Source organism: Argiope bruennichi, chromosome 9 (genome assembly GCF_947563725.1).
Source record: "Argiope bruennichi chromosome 9, qqArgBrue1.1, whole genome shotgun sequence".
Taxonomy (NCBI): domain Eukaryota; kingdom Metazoa; phylum Arthropoda; class Arachnida; order Araneae; family Araneidae; genus Argiope; species Argiope bruennichi.
The window spans coordinates 14,429,935-14,450,057 of NC_079159.1; the positions used below are offsets into that span (position 1 = coordinate 14,429,935).

General features: G+C 25.8%; 1 protein-coding gene across 1 annotated transcript; it reads right to left on the bottom strand.

The window, feature by feature from the left end:
- Positions 1-88: 88 nt before the first annotated feature.
- Positions 89-19,534, bottom strand: LOC129983641 (glutaryl-CoA dehydrogenase, mitochondrial-like). Its single transcript, XM_056093187.1, has 10 exons — positions 19,322-19,534; positions 16,179-16,313; positions 13,000-13,123; positions 9,161-9,270; positions 8,591-8,720; positions 5,915-6,128; positions 3,928-4,031; positions 2,649-2,774; positions 1,955-2,115; positions 89-239 (listed from the first exon to the last, which is right to left on the bottom strand). The coding sequence occupies exons 1-10, from the start codon at positions 19,422-19,424 to the stop codon at positions 172-174; spliced, it is 1,275 nt and encodes a 424-aa protein (XP_055949162.1). The 5' UTR covers positions 19,425-19,534; the 3' UTR covers positions 89-171.
- Positions 19,535-20,123: the final 589 nt, after the last annotated feature.

Below are 20,123 nucleotides of genomic sequence, written 5' to 3' on the forward strand. Positions count from 1 at the left end.
ATCTATATAATATTCATACATAGGAATATTATCCAAAAATTCAACAATAATGAGGAATGCCAAATTATTAATTATAAATTGAAAGATATAAATAAAAATATTTTTATTCAGTAATAAAATAAATTCATTTTTTATAACAAATCTCAAGTAAATAGCCTCTTATAGAAAAACTTAACCTTTGAATGCTTGCAATCCTGTTATGGCTCTTCCCAGAATCAAAGCATGTATATCATGAGTGCCTAAAAAGAGGGAAATGAATTAAATATCTGAACCGAAGTTTTTTTCTTTTTCTAATTCTTAATATTACATGGAAAAGATTATTAAGCTTTGAAGTCAATTCCGTCTTCATTATTTTTGTAATAATAAATTTTTTAAAAACCTAGAATACATATTTTTTCTGCAGCATAAACACATCAGTCAATTATTTATATAATAATAAAAAGGAAGAAAAATGATTATATAATTTTTTAAAGCATGTGTAAATTCATTTGTGTGGAACAGACTAAAAATAAAATGGGGTAGGGGAATTGTTTTCCACTGTTTAAAATATCTTCAGTAAATACTAATTCAATAAATTGGATTTTTTTTTTTTTTTTTTGCTTATTTTAATTGGAAAAAAAAGTTTGCGGGATTCCAAATAATATGTATACGAGTTTATAATACAACCATTACAAGAAGTTATAAAGATACTGGATATTTTTTTTTTCAATTTAAAAGTCATTTTAGAAATGTTTTACATTTTCCTTGCAATTAATCTTATAAGTTTATCTTGAAGACTTAGTAATGAATGAATATAGTAACACTGACTGTTGTTCTCAGAATGCTGAAAGATTTTGCAATAAATAAATATCTAGTTCTTGGAGACATGAATATCTATAATCAAATGACTTTTGTCAATCTAGTTGTTTCATGCATTTACTTGCCAAACAAAGCAAAATTTATTCCAAATATAATTCACCTTTCATTTATTTCAAAATAAGGTATAAAATATTAACAAACAGCAAGCTAATATCAAATATGAGATTTGCTGGTTTCAAAGATGATCAATTGTCAGATATTAAAGCAGTATTGTCTTAATTAAGGTCTGCTTATACCCTTCTAATGGAAACCAGTCTCGGAATAACATAGCACTATTAAAAATTTAAATGTCTACTGAGCAGCACCAAATTTGGTTGTCGTATGTTAAATGGTTCAGTCAGTAGAACATCAACACACTCATCTTTATTATCAGTAGAAATAATGGAAGATACAAATATAAAAGAATTTTAAGAAAACTATAATCTTATAATAATCTATTGATAATTGTACTGTGGATCAACATATGCACAATTTTATAAAAAGAAGCCATAATTTCTTCAGTTGAATTTTGTAAATTTTCAGATTAAGGATGAAGAAATATTTCTCGCCTCTAAATCAGCATAATTGGTATTAAAACGTGCATTTAACAGAAATTTTCTTTTTCAAATTATGGAGATTTTGATAATATTTCTTAAATATATAGTTACATTTTGTATAAATTAAAATAGTTTAGTTAGAGGAAAAAGAAATATTTAAGCAATAAATGGAAATTGAATATTCTCTAGTCTTATACGTTTTTCATTAGTTTTTAAGGATTTAATTTTAGTCTTTAAAATGTTAATATAATTATTTTAGGATGATCATGTAATTTTGAATTATGATGATGAAAGTAGCTTTTGGACAACACCCATATGCCAAATTTTTATGCCATACTAATATGAAATGTTTTACCTATAACAGCAAGTTTAACATGCACTAGGCCAATATACATTATTAACTTTTAGAGGAACTTGGCCTTAAACCATCATCTATCAATCACAAAGCCAAGATTCAACATTAGATCATTGTCACCCTCAGTTTTTAGGGGGTGGGGGGTGAATTGGATTTATAAGCACTTAACTTTAGTTACAATCTATGAAAAAATATTAGTTTATACCTTCATATGTATTAACAGCTTCTAAATTCATGCAGTGTCGAATAATATGGTATTCATCAGAAATACCATTTCCACCCAACATATCTCTTGCAGTTCGAGCAATGTCTAAAGCTTTTCCACATGAGTTTCTTTTAACAAGAGAAATCATTTCAGGGGGTGCTCTATAAGATTAAAAAAAATAATAATAATAATAATAATAAAAAAATATAGAACAAATTTAAAATGCATTTAATTTTGATACTACATGCTTTAGCGAGCATGATAAATTATTTTAAATAAAACAAAACAGTTAAATTTTTTGCTTATGATTTAAATAATTTAAACCTTATTTATAAATATGCATGCATATTAACATAAGATGCTTTTATTTCTTCAGAAAAACTAGTGATCTAATAATGTAATTTATCCAATAAATGTAAATATTTTTAAAAAAATTAATAGAATATTTGCAGATTTTTTTAATTATTTTAAATAATTAAAGATAAGATCTTATGAATTTATCTTTAATCTCTTCAAACAATTAAAGATAAAATCTTTATTGAGTTATTTTTAACCATTTTAAGCATATGATTATCCATTCCATATAAGAGGAAATATTCCATATATTGTCACACACATTAATTTCTTTAGAACAATTGGTTAGAAGGAAAATTTCAATAAATTGAAAAAGAAAAACTATTTTTTTAATACTTACTTTCCCTCATCCTTCAGTCTTCCTACTTGTAAACAAGCCTGTAAACCTATTGATATCTCTGTAATCATATCAGCCAGTTTCTTTTGAATCAACTGATTTTTTGCAAGTGGATTACCAAATTGCTTTCTACAGGAAAAAGGAAATTCAATTTTTTTAGCAGTTGACAATAATTGTTTTCTTCAATGACAATCTGATTTTCAAAGTCAATTTTATAATTTCTAAGATTAAAAATTTTAATTAAAAAATGATAAAAAAAGAAGTTTATCATATAAGAATTTATTCTAAATAAAATATATAAGTTGTTGTAAAATAAAATACAGCAGCTTTTTTTTTTACTGAGGTATTTGAAAATTTACAATTAACAGCAAGAACTTGATATGAAATAGAAATACTTGAATATTTAAAATAAATGCACAATTACACAGATTCTGATTTATCTTACTAATTAGAATAAATGGTCCTATGATTAATCGACAAGCACATCAAATATAAATTAATCTATTTTCCTTCATGTTTACAAAAGTGATGGAATAGTATTTAATAACAAAAATGCACAAAAGTTTTCTTAAAATAATTGTGAATGATATCTGCATTTTTTAATAATTCTATCAGGTGACCCAACAAAAATTTCAACAACTTATTAATGGTAAAGCAGGCTACAAAGTAGTTAAGATAAAAATGGGGCAAAAAGTTTGAAGGAATTAGATGTTACTTTCCTGATTTATGTCAGGAGAAAGTTAACAATTTTTCACTAGCTGTCAAAATCATTATAGTTCCACTTTACATCAAATATATGAAAATCATGTTCACTAAATTGTGTATCACAAAATCTGTGGTACTTCAAGGAAGTATAGAAATCTACTGCAAACAATGGTGAATAATTGTTGCAAACATACTCCTAACTAAATCCAGAAAGTGAAATCTCAGAACTTATATCAATATTGAACTATATTGCAACTACCAAATATAGTATTTCCTCATTTACTAACAAGTTGAGAATTACTATTTGGTTGTCAGATTGCATTGCTGGAAAATATGAATGCCAATGACATTTTGGAACAGTATTGTTCTAGAAATTTAAAAATGGCATTACTTTCATCAGAATGGTATTATACAATACCATTTAAAGTAAATGTAAGAAAAAACAACAAATTAAGATAATTATAATGAACAATTTAATGAAAAAAATAGTTTCAGAAATTAAATATACAACTAAACATATTTAAAATGTTATGCAATACAATTCACGTTATGGAGAAAAATTTGCAAATAAACTCACCTATCTAAAACATAATTTCTGGCTGTTTCAAAGCAGAATTCAGCTGCTCCTAAAGCTCCCCATGATATACCAAATCTTGCATTATTTAAGCAACCAAATGGACCCTAAAAAATAAACAATAGAATTTCACCACACAATCAATTGGAATTTATCTTTTATTTACCAAATTATTTAATTACCTTTTTTCTTTTTTTACATCATAAGTTTTGATGCAGAATGACCCCCCCCCCAAAAGAGGAAAGGGGCTCTTTAAATTAATTAAAGCAACTAATAATTAAAGATTTAACTCCTGCCTTTAGCTGATACATACTGTTTGATGTAGAAAATATACTTTTTATATTCTTTTGAAAATGGTCATATTATGAAGATATCGGTACGATTTAAACGATATTTTTAAGTACAATCAGCATATAACGAATTAAGCAGAAAATAATTAAAGGAAAAATATTAACTTCTTATTCAATATATTAAAATAAAAAGCTTCACTTTTAGATATTTTTTTAAAAATATATATAATTTCTAAAATATGACAAAAATCATATTATACACAAATAAAGTATCATAAATATAGTGATATAGTGGTAGTGATGCATCCAACAAATAACAGAATACCATTAGATGAATGCAAAAAAAGTTCAGATTTTGTTTTCAAAAATATTCAAATATTTTGTGTCTTATTTCAAATGCTACAAGAAAACAGAAACAAATTACAGTAAAGTTATGCTAAAAGTTAACAGATATATCATATATCTGTCATTTAAAGAAATATCCTTAATATTATGTCATTTAAAGAAATAAGTCCTTAATATTTTAATTCAAAAAATAGAACTAATATAGCATTAGTATTTAATATCAGATAAGGTACTAATGAAATATTAAAGAACTAGTAAAATATATACATAATTATAAAAGCAGGAAGAAAATTGCCATCATAATCAAAAATACTTGAAATACTTAAGATTTATTACCCTTTCCCTCCAAAATAGGAGTTTAAGAGAGTGAAATTAAAACATTAACTTCTTCAATAAAATAATTTCTAATAAAAAAATGAAAATTTTCATGCTGCTTAATTTTTAATTTTATAATTTTTTTTAAAAAAAATCTATTCTCCACATAACTAAATGAAATGTCATCACTCAAAAAGATATAATTGAGAAAAAATAAATATTTCTTGGAAAAAATAAGATAAAATAATATTTTTAAAAATCTAAAAGTAATATATTATAACTGCTTTCTTTTAAAGCATAATTTACCTCACATATCATAGGAAATGAAAGAAAGAGATTAATGGTTGTCAAATTTACACAGTATATCAGATTGTGTTGAAGAATATTAAAACATAACAATGATGTTAAAATATTCAACAAAAATCAGTTTTAATATGCGCTAAATTGTTATGAAGGAAACTAATGATTTCTTTGTATATAAAAATATATTTGTATGTAAGTTGCCATTCCACAATTTCTATTTAGGAAACAAACAATTTGCTCAAGAATTAGCTTGCAATTGAAAACCTTTTTTAAAACAAAATTACTTTCAACAATCATTTTGTTTTAAATTGCAATTTTCAATAAATTTTACATCAGCATCGTCACGAATGGGGAGGGGGAAACCCTTCAGATTTCTCTTTTCATCTCTATGACAAGTCAGTACATATTAAGCATGCAATTCACACACTACCAGTTATGTGCAAAACTTTGCATTTTTCTTGTGTAAGGGGGGGGGGAGAACTCTCCTAACAATATACTCAGTTTTTTTTTTTTTTTTTTTTGCCTTTTCAATATAAATTTAATATAATATGAGAGAAAAAAAGGTCTCTTATTATTCTTCCATCATTAATTTATGTGTTAAAATATAATTACATTTTATGTTAATATGTTAGCTAAAAATACTATAGTTCTTTATAAAAATTTAAAAACTGTAACTGCTGTAAACTCATATTTAGTAACTATTCTAAATGAATTCAAAGGATTTAAGTATATTTAACCTGCAATCCTTGCACATTGGGAAGCAAATTTTCTTCAGGAACAATCACATCTTCCATTACTATCATTCCAGTGGTAGAAGCTCGTAGAGAAAATTTACCTTGAATTTTTGGTGCTGATAGTCCCTTCATACCTTTCTCCAAAATAAATCCTCTCACTTTTCCATCTAATTTGGCCCAAATTATAAACACATCTGCAATTGGAGAATTTGTAATCCTAGAAAAGAACAGAAAAAAAATTGAACATAGGAATGAAGATTAAGAATGACTTTAATGCTGTCTTTCAACAATTAAAACAAGCATTTGAGCAGACCACACAAATATCTTTAGAAAGTACAAAGACTTATTTCTCTAGCAATTAATATATTCAAAAGGTTTTTCTATCCATATTTTCAATAATAGAAATATTAAGTATTTCGATAATGAATATTAAGTGGCGATTTGATAATATTCTTTTTGTCTTGACAAATGCTCCTGAAATATGTATGAAAAAGAAACAATCACTGATTAATTGTAATCACTGTGATTACAATTAATGATGGATGATAAGTATTCATGGTTCATAAATTTTGGCAGTAGCAATTTTAGGTATTTTATGACTGTAAGTGAGCTAAGTAATGGAGCCCCCTCCTTTAAGTAGCTTGTAACAGACCAACTTAGCTTCAGATTTCAATACATTTTTAATATAATCAACATGAAATTGATTTATTTCTAGTTATTATTTTTATTTGTAGTCCTTTTATGAAACTGTATTTATAATTCATGATAGTACAACATTCATGCTTGTACACAATATTACTTAAACATATGCTCAATGTATACTGTACAAATATCATATACAATATAATAACTAAATGAACATAATGAAACAAATAGGAAGTTATTCACTTATGATCACAAAATGTTTAATAAGTTTTATTAAGTTAATATTAATTCATTTAATTTGTATTTTTTTGGCAACTAGGTTGCATTTTTTAAAAATGACTTTCCTGCGGTTCCCACAGACCTCAGGCAGCTTTCTCTATTTGAAATTATGCCAATGACTTCATCACAAATTTAATTATAAAGAAGCTTTAGTAATAATAAGTAATTTTTAAGTATTTATTTTTTTAATAATAAATAATTGACTTTAAGAAGCCAGTAGCATGCAACAATTAATATTATTGGAATAGATTTATTTTTATTATTATAAATACTATAATAGAAATGTATTAGTATAAGATATAGTCAATATAGCTAGAAGTCAGTAGCATGCAACAATTAATATTATTGGAATAGATTTATTTTTATTATTATAAATACTATAATAGAAATGTATTAGTATAAGATATAGTCAATATAGCTCTGTTGAGTGTAAATTTTTCTGACAATATTAAATAATATTTCATTCATATATCTCACTTTTTCAAAAATTAAATTGAAATAAAAATGGGCTTTCCACAGTTATAATAATAATAAAGTGTTCCCACAACACTGAAAAAGAGTTGAAAGAGAACAAGTTTCTGAAATCTTATCTACACTGTTGTACATAAACTGTTTAAAACAACACTATAACATCTGTTTGTATTTTATCATAAAACTATTTTGTGTTAAAATGCAACAGAATCAAAAGTAATAATGTTTCAAAAATGTCTGAATAACTCCTACAAGATACAAAAAATTTATCATACTGTTATTTTAAAAATTAGTTCTATATAAATTAATAAAATGTGATAAATGCAATTCATAAGCAGATAAAATTGGAATTAGTTTTGTGAACAACATGAAAAAAATACTCTGAAAATAAAAAAAATAGGATCAGTGAATCCAAACATTCAAAAATAAATTGGAATAAAGAAGAAAGATGAAAAAACTCAACCAACTCCATGAACAAAGGGGGTGGGGAATTGATATATAAAACCAATTAGTGTGCAAAATGCTACAATTCAAGGAATGTCGAAAAAAAAAAGTAAATAATTAATCAATAACAGATGCAGAAATAAACAGTTGAACAATGCAATCACTACATCATCAAGGAATCTTTATCATATGCATATAATAGCTTCATCAACCTTCCCTCACCAACAATATCTTATAAGTTGATACACTGTAAACATCTAATTAATGTACATCAATGTACTTTTGACCAGTACATAAAGAATTATGTTTATACTGCTGTTTCATTCTTTTAATGATATACATTAAACTTCCTTCACAATAGCCTATTGTAGCACTAGGGTGAGAATAATATTTTTAATTCTATTGCTCGATACTGCATGCAGAAAACAATCTTTTGTTAAATGTTTTGCAATGATTTTATCCCTTGATGGTGTGACTAATGTGTTAACTGAATTGTTTTACCTTTTGATATTCTGTTATTTATATATATTTCAAATACATTCAAATGAAACCAGAAATTCAGATGAAAAAGTAATGTGCTCAGGGATTCATAAATCAAATCAGAAAAGTAATAGTTAAAAACATAATATACATATAAGATCACCCTTGATGGTGTGACTAATGTGTTAACTGAATTGTTTTACCTTTTGTTATTCTGTTTTTTATATATATTTCAAATACATTCAAATGAAACCAGAAATTCACATGAAAAAGTAATGTGCTCAGGGATTCATAAATCAAATCAGAAAAGTAATAGTTAAAAACATAATATACACATAAGATAAGTCTGATAATTCATACCAAGTTTTTGAACCATTAAGTGTAAATGTTTTATTCTGAGAATTATAAACAGCATTTGTCTCCATTCCACCTGGATCACTGCCATGATCTGGCTCCGTGAGGCCAAAACAACCAATAAGTTCACCTTTTGCTAAAAAAAATATAAAAATATATATTAAAATATTGAGGAAAAGAAAAATAAAATTAGAAAAGGAAACATTTATGCACAAAATTATAAGTGTCACAATGAAAAACATAATGAACAAAAAATGTGGTCATATGTTAATATATGATACAATATTGAATTATCAAAAGAATAACAGGATTTTTTTTATCTACTAAGTAAAATATAAATTTTCTCCATATTTTAAAAGGTAAATTTAAAAAAAATTGCAATCTGATGTGTTTGAAGAAGGTCAAAGATGAAATAAATTTGAGAGTTAACCATATAAAGAATTATTAAATGTGATAAAAATTAAAATAAGTAAGCTTTTTTTTATAGAAATATATAAACAAAATGCAATGTATTTTTAAAAAAATTTACGACTATGTTATATTTATGTTAAAAAGATATTCTAAAATAAATCTAACCTAATTTTGGCAAGTATTTTTCTTTTTGCTGTTCATTTCCATAAGCATATATAGGATACATCACCAAAGAAGACTGTACACTCATTGCTGAACGATAACTGCTATCAACCCTGAAGGTAGAAGAGAAAAAAAGGGGTGCTCAAATTAAGTATAAAATCTTTCATTATACAAAAGAATAAAATTTGTTATGTCTCATATTAAAATACATGGCATTAAATACAGTATAAATATACCGAATTAACAATACAAAGAAAAAAATATTATTGTTAAGATCAAGAAGATGTAAGAGGTACAATGCCACTTTGTGGCCGAGTCAAGGTTTTGGTACCAGAATGGACTACAAGAGGTTTAAGTGTAAATAGTGTCTAATAAATCTGTTGCTCTTAGACTTTTTTATTGGTGAGGTAGCTTTTCAGAGGTAGGTATTTGTTTGCCTTCAAGTTACAGTGCAAAATTATTGTAAATTATGTGTTAGTATTACTTACAATATAACCTTTGCGTAACTTTAAAATACATTATTCTATGCAATTAAACACGAACATTTTAGGTAATTCTTTATTTAAAAAATGATATATAATGAATATAACATTTTACCTTCTTAAAATTCACTAAACTTAACTATTCAATGGATATAGCTAATTATTGAAAACCAAAATATTATAACATATATACACAAATAGAGCTTTTTATAATTTTTTTAAATAGTTTTGAGACATTAAATAGTAGCAAAAGACTCTTCTATAGATTTTATATTTCAGTAATCAAGTATTAATTTTGAAAAAGAAACCTAATACTGATTTTTAATCCACAATCCATTAGCATGTTTTCACCATGTTATTAATTAAAAACAATGATATTTCAGGAAAATATTATATGATTTTGTTTGCTTGATTTCCTTTTGAAGCTACGAGAGGGTTATTTTTGGATAGGCCTCATAATTTAACTTTGGAACATGAATAATTATATAAGGATTCTGCAAATCAAACTTCCATTTCAGCAAATGTGATTATATATAATTCTTATTCAGACAAAGCACGGATATTAAGACTTATTGTTATGATTAATAAGAAATTCCTTAAGCTTATTTAAGCAATTAATAAATTATTAAATAATGTAACAGTATCTAAAATTATGTTAGCATTCATTATTAATTGGAAATGACTAAATATTATTAATAAATGTAGAAATAAAAAAAAAATTGTACAACTAAATGTGAATAAAGTAATAAGTTATTAATTTCTTTAAAAATGTATCAATTTTAGTAATTTTCCAAAAATTAGAATCTTATAACTATGACACAGATCCTTGGTTTAAATAGTCAAATATATAATTTTTTCATTGAATATTTTCATTTCATTTTCACAAAAAATAAATAAATAAATAAAATAAAAAAAGTAGACCATTTAAAATATAATGTTATGGATATACTGCTTCACTCATTTACAAAAAACAATTCTTTTTTTTTTATATTGATTACTACTCCTTAAGCAAATGGCAAATCACTAGCAGAAAAGTATTTAAATCTCCAGATCCACATCAATGATACAGTGTTTAAATATTATAAAAGAAAATCTGATCAAAAGATCAAGTCTCATACATGAATACTTAAAGTGGAGGAGAGAAAGTAAAAACAAAGTTTTTCATCAACAACAAACTTGTTTGGAATCATAACTCAAAATCTGGTCACATGCATTACATTGTAAATTTAAATGAAGGGAAAAAGTGTTACATAAATGAAATGCAAAAATCTGGAATTCAACAACAAAAAGGAAGTAATATTTACTTTAATTTCAGGTTCAAGATATTCTCTAAATGAAGATTATAACCATGATTGTTATCAATTAATCAACCTTTCTGTTACTCAAAGGAGCAGGTTAACTATAGATCAAGATTTAGGAGACCATGACAAATAGCAAAGGTCCTCACCTCTTGCGCAAAGACTTGCAAGAATATACTCTCTCTCTTAAATTTCCATCTTTTGCTCAGCATCGAACTTGTTAAGTGGGGTATTGGTATGAAAGACTAACTGAACATGTAGACTATCTATAATCTTTGTTTTATTTATCATTTTAGAGTTAGCAACATTAACATTCATTATTGTAAAGTTTTATAGAATGATCAGTATGGCGATGCATCAACTCTTAACTGAGTCATACAGGGTCGGGATAGCCTGGTTGGTAGAGCATTGGATTCGCGTCCCTTAGGTTGCGAGTTCAACCCCCCCCAGCCGAAGATTCCCCACGTGCTTGGTGACTGACGCGCGTATAAATCTGTCGTGGTCACAAAGTCCTCCATGTTTAGAGTAATATCACTGGGGGTACTGGATCAGGGGTGATCGTTCTTCGATTCAGGTCTAAATTACGATCTGTGGATGAGTGAATGAAATGCGAGAATGAAGCCCGCCCCATAAAAGGGTTGTGATGTGTGTGTGTAATTAAGTCGTACTCTTGGCCCTAGTTGGCTATACGATAAAAACAAGAGGCGCTCCCCCTTAGGCTTAAATCGGTTGTCTTCGAACAACAGGCTTGTCCGTGGCAAGTGCCATAAGTAACAACAACTGAGTCATATATATATATATATATATATATATATATATATGCAAATATAAACTAACAATATTATAAATGTGCACACTAAATGTTTATAAAGATTATATAGATGTTTATAAAGTTCCAGCCATTCATCCCTTCAAAATGCATGGGTTGCTATATAAAATTCACAACAGAATAATGAAATTCTTTTTTCTTCTTAACAAAATTACAGTTAATTCATGATAAGTAAAATTATATTTACAATTCTAATAGTTGAAATAATTTGATACAAATTGTTCCGATTTGATGATAATTTAATGCTCCAGTATTAACTTTTAAGTAATCCTGTTTTACATATTCATTTCAAAAGCAGATTATTCATGCAGACTCTTAAAATTCCCAAAATAAAATATTTTTACTCCAGAGATTAGATTAAATATAAAAAATGCCCTTAATATACAAAGTTCATTATAATATTTTAAAGTAATAAGATAAACAGTATTAAGTATTCAGTAGCTTAGCAGTGTAAAAAGAGATCAACTACTTTCAAATAATCAATATTTATATTTGAAGCAACAAGAAAAAAAAATTATTTTATTAAACCAATTTGATTTCAAATCATTATTTTAGAATCCAAGTGTTTGAGATTGATGTCATATTCAACATTTTTTTTTCTATTTATATTTACAAAAGGATATATACCTTCTACATTATAGTTATTGTTTTTCTAGTGATAATCATTTGAGAGAAAAAAGAGGATTTAGAAATCATCTGAATTCAAACCAATAAAGAAGCAACAATGTGACAATGCAATATTCTAGCAAGTATTATGGATATAAGCACCTACTGATGACTCATATTGCAACAATTTAGTACCTGTAATTTTTTTTCAAATAATAATAACAGTAAATAACGCATTGGTTACAAATTAGGATTTTAAATAATTTGATAAGTTTAAAATAATTTTTTTAAAGTACTTTCATCATCGGATTTTTGGTTTTCCTATACACTTATTTCATTATAACATATTTGCTGTAATAAGGGATAGTGGAACCCAAATCTTTTTGAGAATTGAAATTTCTCTCTCCTTGAACATTTAAAATTCAATAAATATTGGGGGGGGGATGTAATCACTTCCAATGATATAATGTCAAACAATACTATAATCTCTTTTTTTTTTTGAAAAAACAAACAAAAAAAAAACAAAAAACAACAGCATCTACATAAAAAATTGAAGTTACAGTTTTTATTTTGCTCTATATCGGTTATTAAAAAAAATCTTAGATAAAAAAAATTGGAAAGTATTACCTTTCACACTCTCTTGCAATTAATCCATAAGCAACTGATGATACTCCAGCACAGCCATACCCTTTAATAGTAGGTCCCAAAACACCAACAGCACCCATTTCTTTCATAATTTCTTTATCAAAAACTAAAAAAAAAAAAAAAAAAAAAAATTAAAGTCTTATGATTTATTAAGCCTCACAAAGTCAAAGAAATGCTATTTAATATAAAATTAGCTTTCAATACTGTCCTTAAGGTTTAACCACAAGGTATATGCCTGGTGCCTCATATGCATAGATGAAAAAATATTATAGTTGAATCTCTAAATTATTCCCTGTTTGTTTGCCCAAGTTCACAATTTTTTTAGATATAAAGTTTACTGTATTTACTTGCATTAAAAATCAATAATAATTATAAGAGACTTCAACATAAAAAAATATACATTTTATAGTTAATCATTTAGAATTTTCCAACAGCAAATGACAATGAACTTAGTAATTTTTATCTTTTGTTTGCTTATAAATGAATAATTAATTTTTTTTCATAAGAAAGATGATTCTTAATTTAATTCCTAAATTTTTCAATTTCATTAAGAAAATAGCACTCATCGATTGATAAAGATAAAAACTCAATAACTCTCTTAAAAATATTCATTTAACAGGAAATGCATTTTCTAATTTTAGTAAAATTTAAAATGATTTTATCAATAAATAAAATAATCTGCATGGAATCTGAATTAAGTTTTCAAAGCTTAAGATGCTATACTTAATATCTTAAATCCATTATATCACAAGAAAGATTATGCAATTCAACATTTTTCTCTACTAAAAATAAATTGTGCAAAGATTTAAAATTAAGTGTCATAATAGATAAATTTGTGAGATAAAAAAAAAGGAAAATAAATTTATATATATTTTTCTTTTTTACTAAAATAAATGTATTATAAGTTACATATTATTATTTAGATAGAAATAAATATACATGTATATACATGTTCAAGATTAGATATTTCAAAATTTGTTCATTTTTCTATTTATTGCATGTTCTGTAACATATTTGTATTTAAGTCCCTAAATCTAAAAGCAGCACTGTTGACTTTCAATGATAATACATTCAATTTAATCTTATGAAATAATTCTTCATGCTTTCATAATCAACTCAAGAATCAAAATCAATTTAGAAACATGGGTAGAAATTGAGTGAACTTAGCATACTTAGAAAGTACCCCAAAAGAACTATAAAGATTACTCTCTGTAACTTTATTAGCAATTTCAGAATATTACAGCTATGATCTGGACAGACACACACGCAAATAAATAAAAAGTTGCCATATCTGATCAATTTTACCTGAATATCTGATAAAAATTTCATAAAAGAAATTCATTAAAACAACAATTTCTCTTTAATACAACACTCTATCCATTGACAACGGTGAAAAAAAAACAAAAAAAAACGGTCAATAATAATTATTGACAAAAAATGATTATGGAAATAGAATCTTATTTAAAAAAAATGAAATCAGCAATTCATTTAGTAGAAACAGAGCTATAAAAACCAGATAATCTTTCTTGTATATGTTTTTTTAAATTGTATGTATTGCATTATTTTTTAGTAGCATTCATATTACACTCATTTAGTTGAAACAGAGCTATAAAAACCAGATCATCTTTCTGGTATATGTTTTTTTAAATTGTATTAAATTTTATGTATTGCATTATTTTTTCAATAGCATTCATATTACACTCATTTAGTTGAAACAGAGCTATAAAAACCAGATCTTTCTGGTTAATGATTTTTTTTAAATTTACAGTACTGCATTATTTTTTCAATGGCATTCATATTATACTAAGTTCCACCACCCCTTCCCAACACACAATATCCAAAACAATGTTAAACCAAGCTGAATCCAAAAATATCGATATAAAATTTTATTTAAAAAAACAGAGTACAAATATATTATTACAGTTATATTTTTATGGAAAAAAATATCTTAAATACGACAAAAATATTTAAGTTCATATTTCGATGTACATAAAGCTAAATGTTAATGAAATAATCCATCTCATATCGAAGTTCTTAAAAAAATGATTAGCGGATTTATTTTTTAAAAGAGAATGTGTTAAAAGAAATCATTTAAAAGTCTCTTTCATTCACACTCATTATCAGTGTAGTTAATATAATGTTTGCAGAAGGCTTTTATTTTTTTATACTGTTATTAGAATTAATTTTAAAAATGACATTAACAAATTAAGATTTTTTCCCCCATGATGTGCTTTAGGTCTGGCACTGAAATAATTAATATCTCTCCTTAGTCCCATATCATTGTTTAAAATTGCTCCTGACACTCACAAAATATTAATCTGTTTTCATAACAAATGATGTAATAATAATTACAATATCAATGAAAATGTTTCATTGCAAATTTTTATAATTTTTATGAAAGGTTATTTTAATTAATTATATTAAAGGTTACTTCACCTTATTCCATTTGTCAGAATAAACATCTCTTAATTAATAATATTTGAATTATTTTGAAATACTCTTGCAAAACTAAAATAGTACACTGTGTCTTAAAAGACTGGTTTGTAAGATCTGAACAGATAAGTCTTAGTAGATAAAATTTTAGTTTGTCAGAAAGTGATTTGGCTTTTAAACATATGCTGAATAAGATTTATGATAGAAAATAGGAATAATATTACTTGATGATATATTAATAAAAAGAGAAAATATGTTGTAAGAGACTGGACACTACACTAAGGGAAGAGTTGATTATAACTAAAATTGTTTTTCAAATGAAAACAAATATTTTTTAAGATCATTTACTAAAATACATTAAGTAGAGTTAACTGTAATATCCCAAAAATTTGCAAGATGTCATAAAGAAATGAAACAAAATATTCAGTGAATAATATCTTTGATTTTATTTAAAGTAGTCCAAAATTTAAATATAGCTAAAGAATATCCAGATCCAATGAGATTCTGATGTTACAGTTATTTTTGAAAGATTAGCTACAAAACCATAAAAAGATTTAATAAAACCAAAATCATATAATAATAAATCAGTAGATTTTTAATATACAAAAGTAATTCTTCTATAAAATTTATTTTATAACATAGAAAAATATCTATAGAATTGAAATTTAAAACTATGACATTAATCTATAAAAACACCATAGCTAAATCACAATTATTGCTCATCTTACCTTCATTTCTATTAGCCATTAATATTCTAGGCATCAATTTTTCTTGACAGTATGATTTAAATTGCTCTGCGATCATAATTTCTTCTTCAGTCAATTTACTTTGTAAAGATAAAGCATCTTTCCAATCAAAAGTTACTGTAACAAACATTAATCCCCAATTAAAAAAGTATAAAATTTAGAATGGAAAAGAAAGTACATAAATAAACTTTATTCATGAAAAACTGAATTAAAAATGAATTTTATATTTATTTTCCTTCAAGCACATTATTTTCTTTCAATATTTTTTTAGAAACAACAGCCTCTAACTGTAAATAATAACACAGATCTAAATAAAAATATTTAACAAAAGAAAATATCATACACTTCTTTCAATCAAATATTAAAAAGGGCGATTCTTACGTAATGCACGGGACATTTACATGTGTTTAAATCAATAAATTTTACTGAAATTAAGGTAATTCAATGTTTTGAAAATTATGAGGTATAAGCCCTTAACTTGCACTTCAAAATAATATGCAATTTTTTTTCTACATTTCAAAATTAAACAAACAAAAAAAATTAAAATGCACGCGTGATGCACGGGATTCACAAAAAATCAGAATTTCTGATCATACTGGTATTAATGTTAATTTCTGTGATGTTTCTTGGATTTACTGACTATAAATTTTTTTTAATGAAAGAACAATCAGTAGATTGATGTGGTACTCAATATTAAGTAAATATAAAATTTAATTAATAGTTTATGTTGATTTTTTGGCTGTGATGCATGGGACAAACAAATGTGATGCACGGGACAAGTGTGATTTGTTTGCACACACCTGAGATTTATAACATTTCTCAATATATTTAGGTTGTTATATTTAGAGAATACATGACAGGTGAGATACTAATAATGTATTCACATGATGCAGATATTTATTTACATAAAATAACTGCCAGTAGATGGCACTAGTGTATGCATAATTTGAAATGTTTAAAAAAGTAAATCAGCTAAAAATGTGTTTAAAAATATGATTTATTTTAATATTCATATAAGCCTCATTTCATTTTTAATATTTTTATGAAAGATGTGAGTTACTTCCCACTTAAATATTAAACAAATTCAAAATGAAGAATTTCAGAATGATAAAAGAAATCCTAATGTAAGAGTTCTTCAGCTAGACTTTGCTATGAATTACAGCTGTGAATATCAGAATGAAATTCAAAGTGCTCTTTGGTCTAGAAACAGTGTGACTTTATTCATAGCAGCTGCATTCTCTCAGGATATTTGCTCAACGTTTTTAATTTGTTCCGATGCAAGAGAGAAAGGGGAAAAAAAAAAAAAAAAATCAGTCAGAGCATTTATTGAGTTGCTTTATTCTGAACTGGAACCCAATTCAGATGAAAATAAATGACCGGAAGAAGTGATTTGGACAGATGGCCCATCATCTGAATTCAAGAATAAATTTATGTCTCTTTTTCTACAAGAACTTAGCCTTAAATACCAGAAAACATTTAGCTGGAAATATTTTGCCACTTCCCATGGGAAGGGTGGTATAGGGGGAAGAGCAAAATCATTTGTTCGTCAAAAAGTTATGAGCAAACAAACATCTTCTGACATTGTACAATCTGCTTCTGATTTTTACGACCTGGTAAAAGTTTTAATGCCAGCAACAAAAGTTTTATTTGTTGAAGAAAGAAATATTCCACGAAATAATGATGTATGGATTAATGCTGTGCCTATTTTGAACATTTCAAAATTACTCGGAATGAAATGCACATGAAATAATGGACTATCCCTTTTCCTAAATGTAGCTGACCCAATTATGCAGGAATAATCTCATAGTAATACCAACATAGAGATAGGAAACTGGATCTTGGTAAATTATGATGGTAAGGAATACCCTGGACTGGTAATTCAAATTATTGGTGCAGAAACTGAAGTACCTGTGATGACGAAGAGCACAAATGGTGCATATTGGAAATAGCCTAAACATGAAGACAAACTGTTCTACACACAGAATAACATAGTAAAAAAAATAAAAGCTCCTGAAATTCACGATGATACTACAGTTTTGCAGATTTATATTAAAGACAGATGATGTATGTTTTTGTAACAATAATCAATTAAATTGTATTTTTTAAAAACCTTTTTTTTATCATTTAACATAAATAAATATGTAAACACCAAAAATTTCTGAATGTCTTTTATTTTTCCCCTTTTTAAAACACTTATTTTAACATGAACAATGCACAGGATAAGGATGTGTGATGCACAGGACAAATTTAAAATATTATTTATTAAAATTTTATTTAAATGTTTGAAAAATTATTAATATGAATTTGTCTTAATAATAGAATTTTTTTTTCTTCTTAAAAGTACAAAGTAGATTAGAAATTATTTCTGTCTGGAAAAAAAATTAGTAATGCTAGTAAAACTTATAGCAGTTTTAATGTGATGCACGGGACACCCTTTAAGATATATCTAAAATCATAAACTACAATTTGAAAAAATTAAAATGAAAGTAATTTCCTTTTTTAAACTAAATAAAAATATACCTGTAGCTACTTTGAAAAGCCAAAAATTGAATAAAAGTGTAGAATATTTGTTTACAGACATTATGGAAGTGTACATGTACGAATTCAAAATTTTTTCAATATTGTAAGCACTATTTTTGACCTCCATGAACATATAAAAACAAACTGTTAAAAAACAAAAAAAATACATGAATTAAATAGCTCAGATTGCGTGTTTGACTAATCTATATATATAAAAAAAAAAAAATTTGAATTTTATTTTTTGAAGGTTTGGTTCACTTTTGGGAGAATTGCCCAAAAGCACAGAATTAAAATACTCAATTCCACAATAAGAACATTAATATTTATCCACTACTTTTGATTTATTCAGTTGAAGTACACTAGGATCTTGACAATGGCAAGTTATTTAAAAAAGTAATTTGACATGTGTAAAAGAAATATTGACATGTCAAAATACAATCAGAGAAAAACTAAGAATAATATTTATATGTAAGAGGCATGATATGTTTTCTCTACAGTATAAATAATCCCATAAAAACCTTTGCATATAAATAATTTCAGAAAAAGGGTCAAAACATCATAAAACAGATTTGTAACACAGCTGATTAAAACGAAAGGTGGCTTACCCTTGCTACCAGAAGATAAACTTCTTATATTCAAATATAGAGAATTGAAAGAAGAAAATTTGCAGATATTTCGAACAAACAATGATGGATTCAAAGAAGCCATCTTAAAATATACAGTTATACTAAAAAGCTAGAATGTGAAAACAGCTACGACAAAATTACATAACACGAATTTAAGATCGTCTGATGTTGTTTACAAGAGACAGATCAGCGCACGCTGATGAGGATGTAGAAACAGGAATAACACTGCTCTGACCATGAGCAGTGGAAATATTTTTGGCGAATTCACGGTGCGATAAAACATAAGAAAATGCAACCCTGTCACTTTTTTTTTGTTCCGTTTAAAAAAATCTTGTTAATTTACAACATATTTAGGACATCTTAATTTTGAATAAATAGTTATTGAACGAAGTTTATTAATAATGACTGCATGGCTATTAATTGGGATATTCTTCAGGGTATTTTGTAGTGTAGTATTTAAAATTTCCTTACCTTGAAATTAAAAAGAGAAGATAATAAGTAAATTTAAATATTAATATGGGGTAAATTTATGTTTTTTAATCCTCAGAAACTATTTAAATTTTTAAATAAGATAAAAGAAAGTTGAATTCTTCCGAATAAAACTATTCTTAAAATGATCACAATTATTACGAAATATGTAATGATATTAATTTTAGACATGATTTATGTTTGAAACTGATAAAGAATTCTTTCAAGAATTAGATGAAAAGCAGTTTTCATAACATTCCGTCAATCATTTCGCATATTTGTAATTATTATACCTTTATAAGGTAACATGATG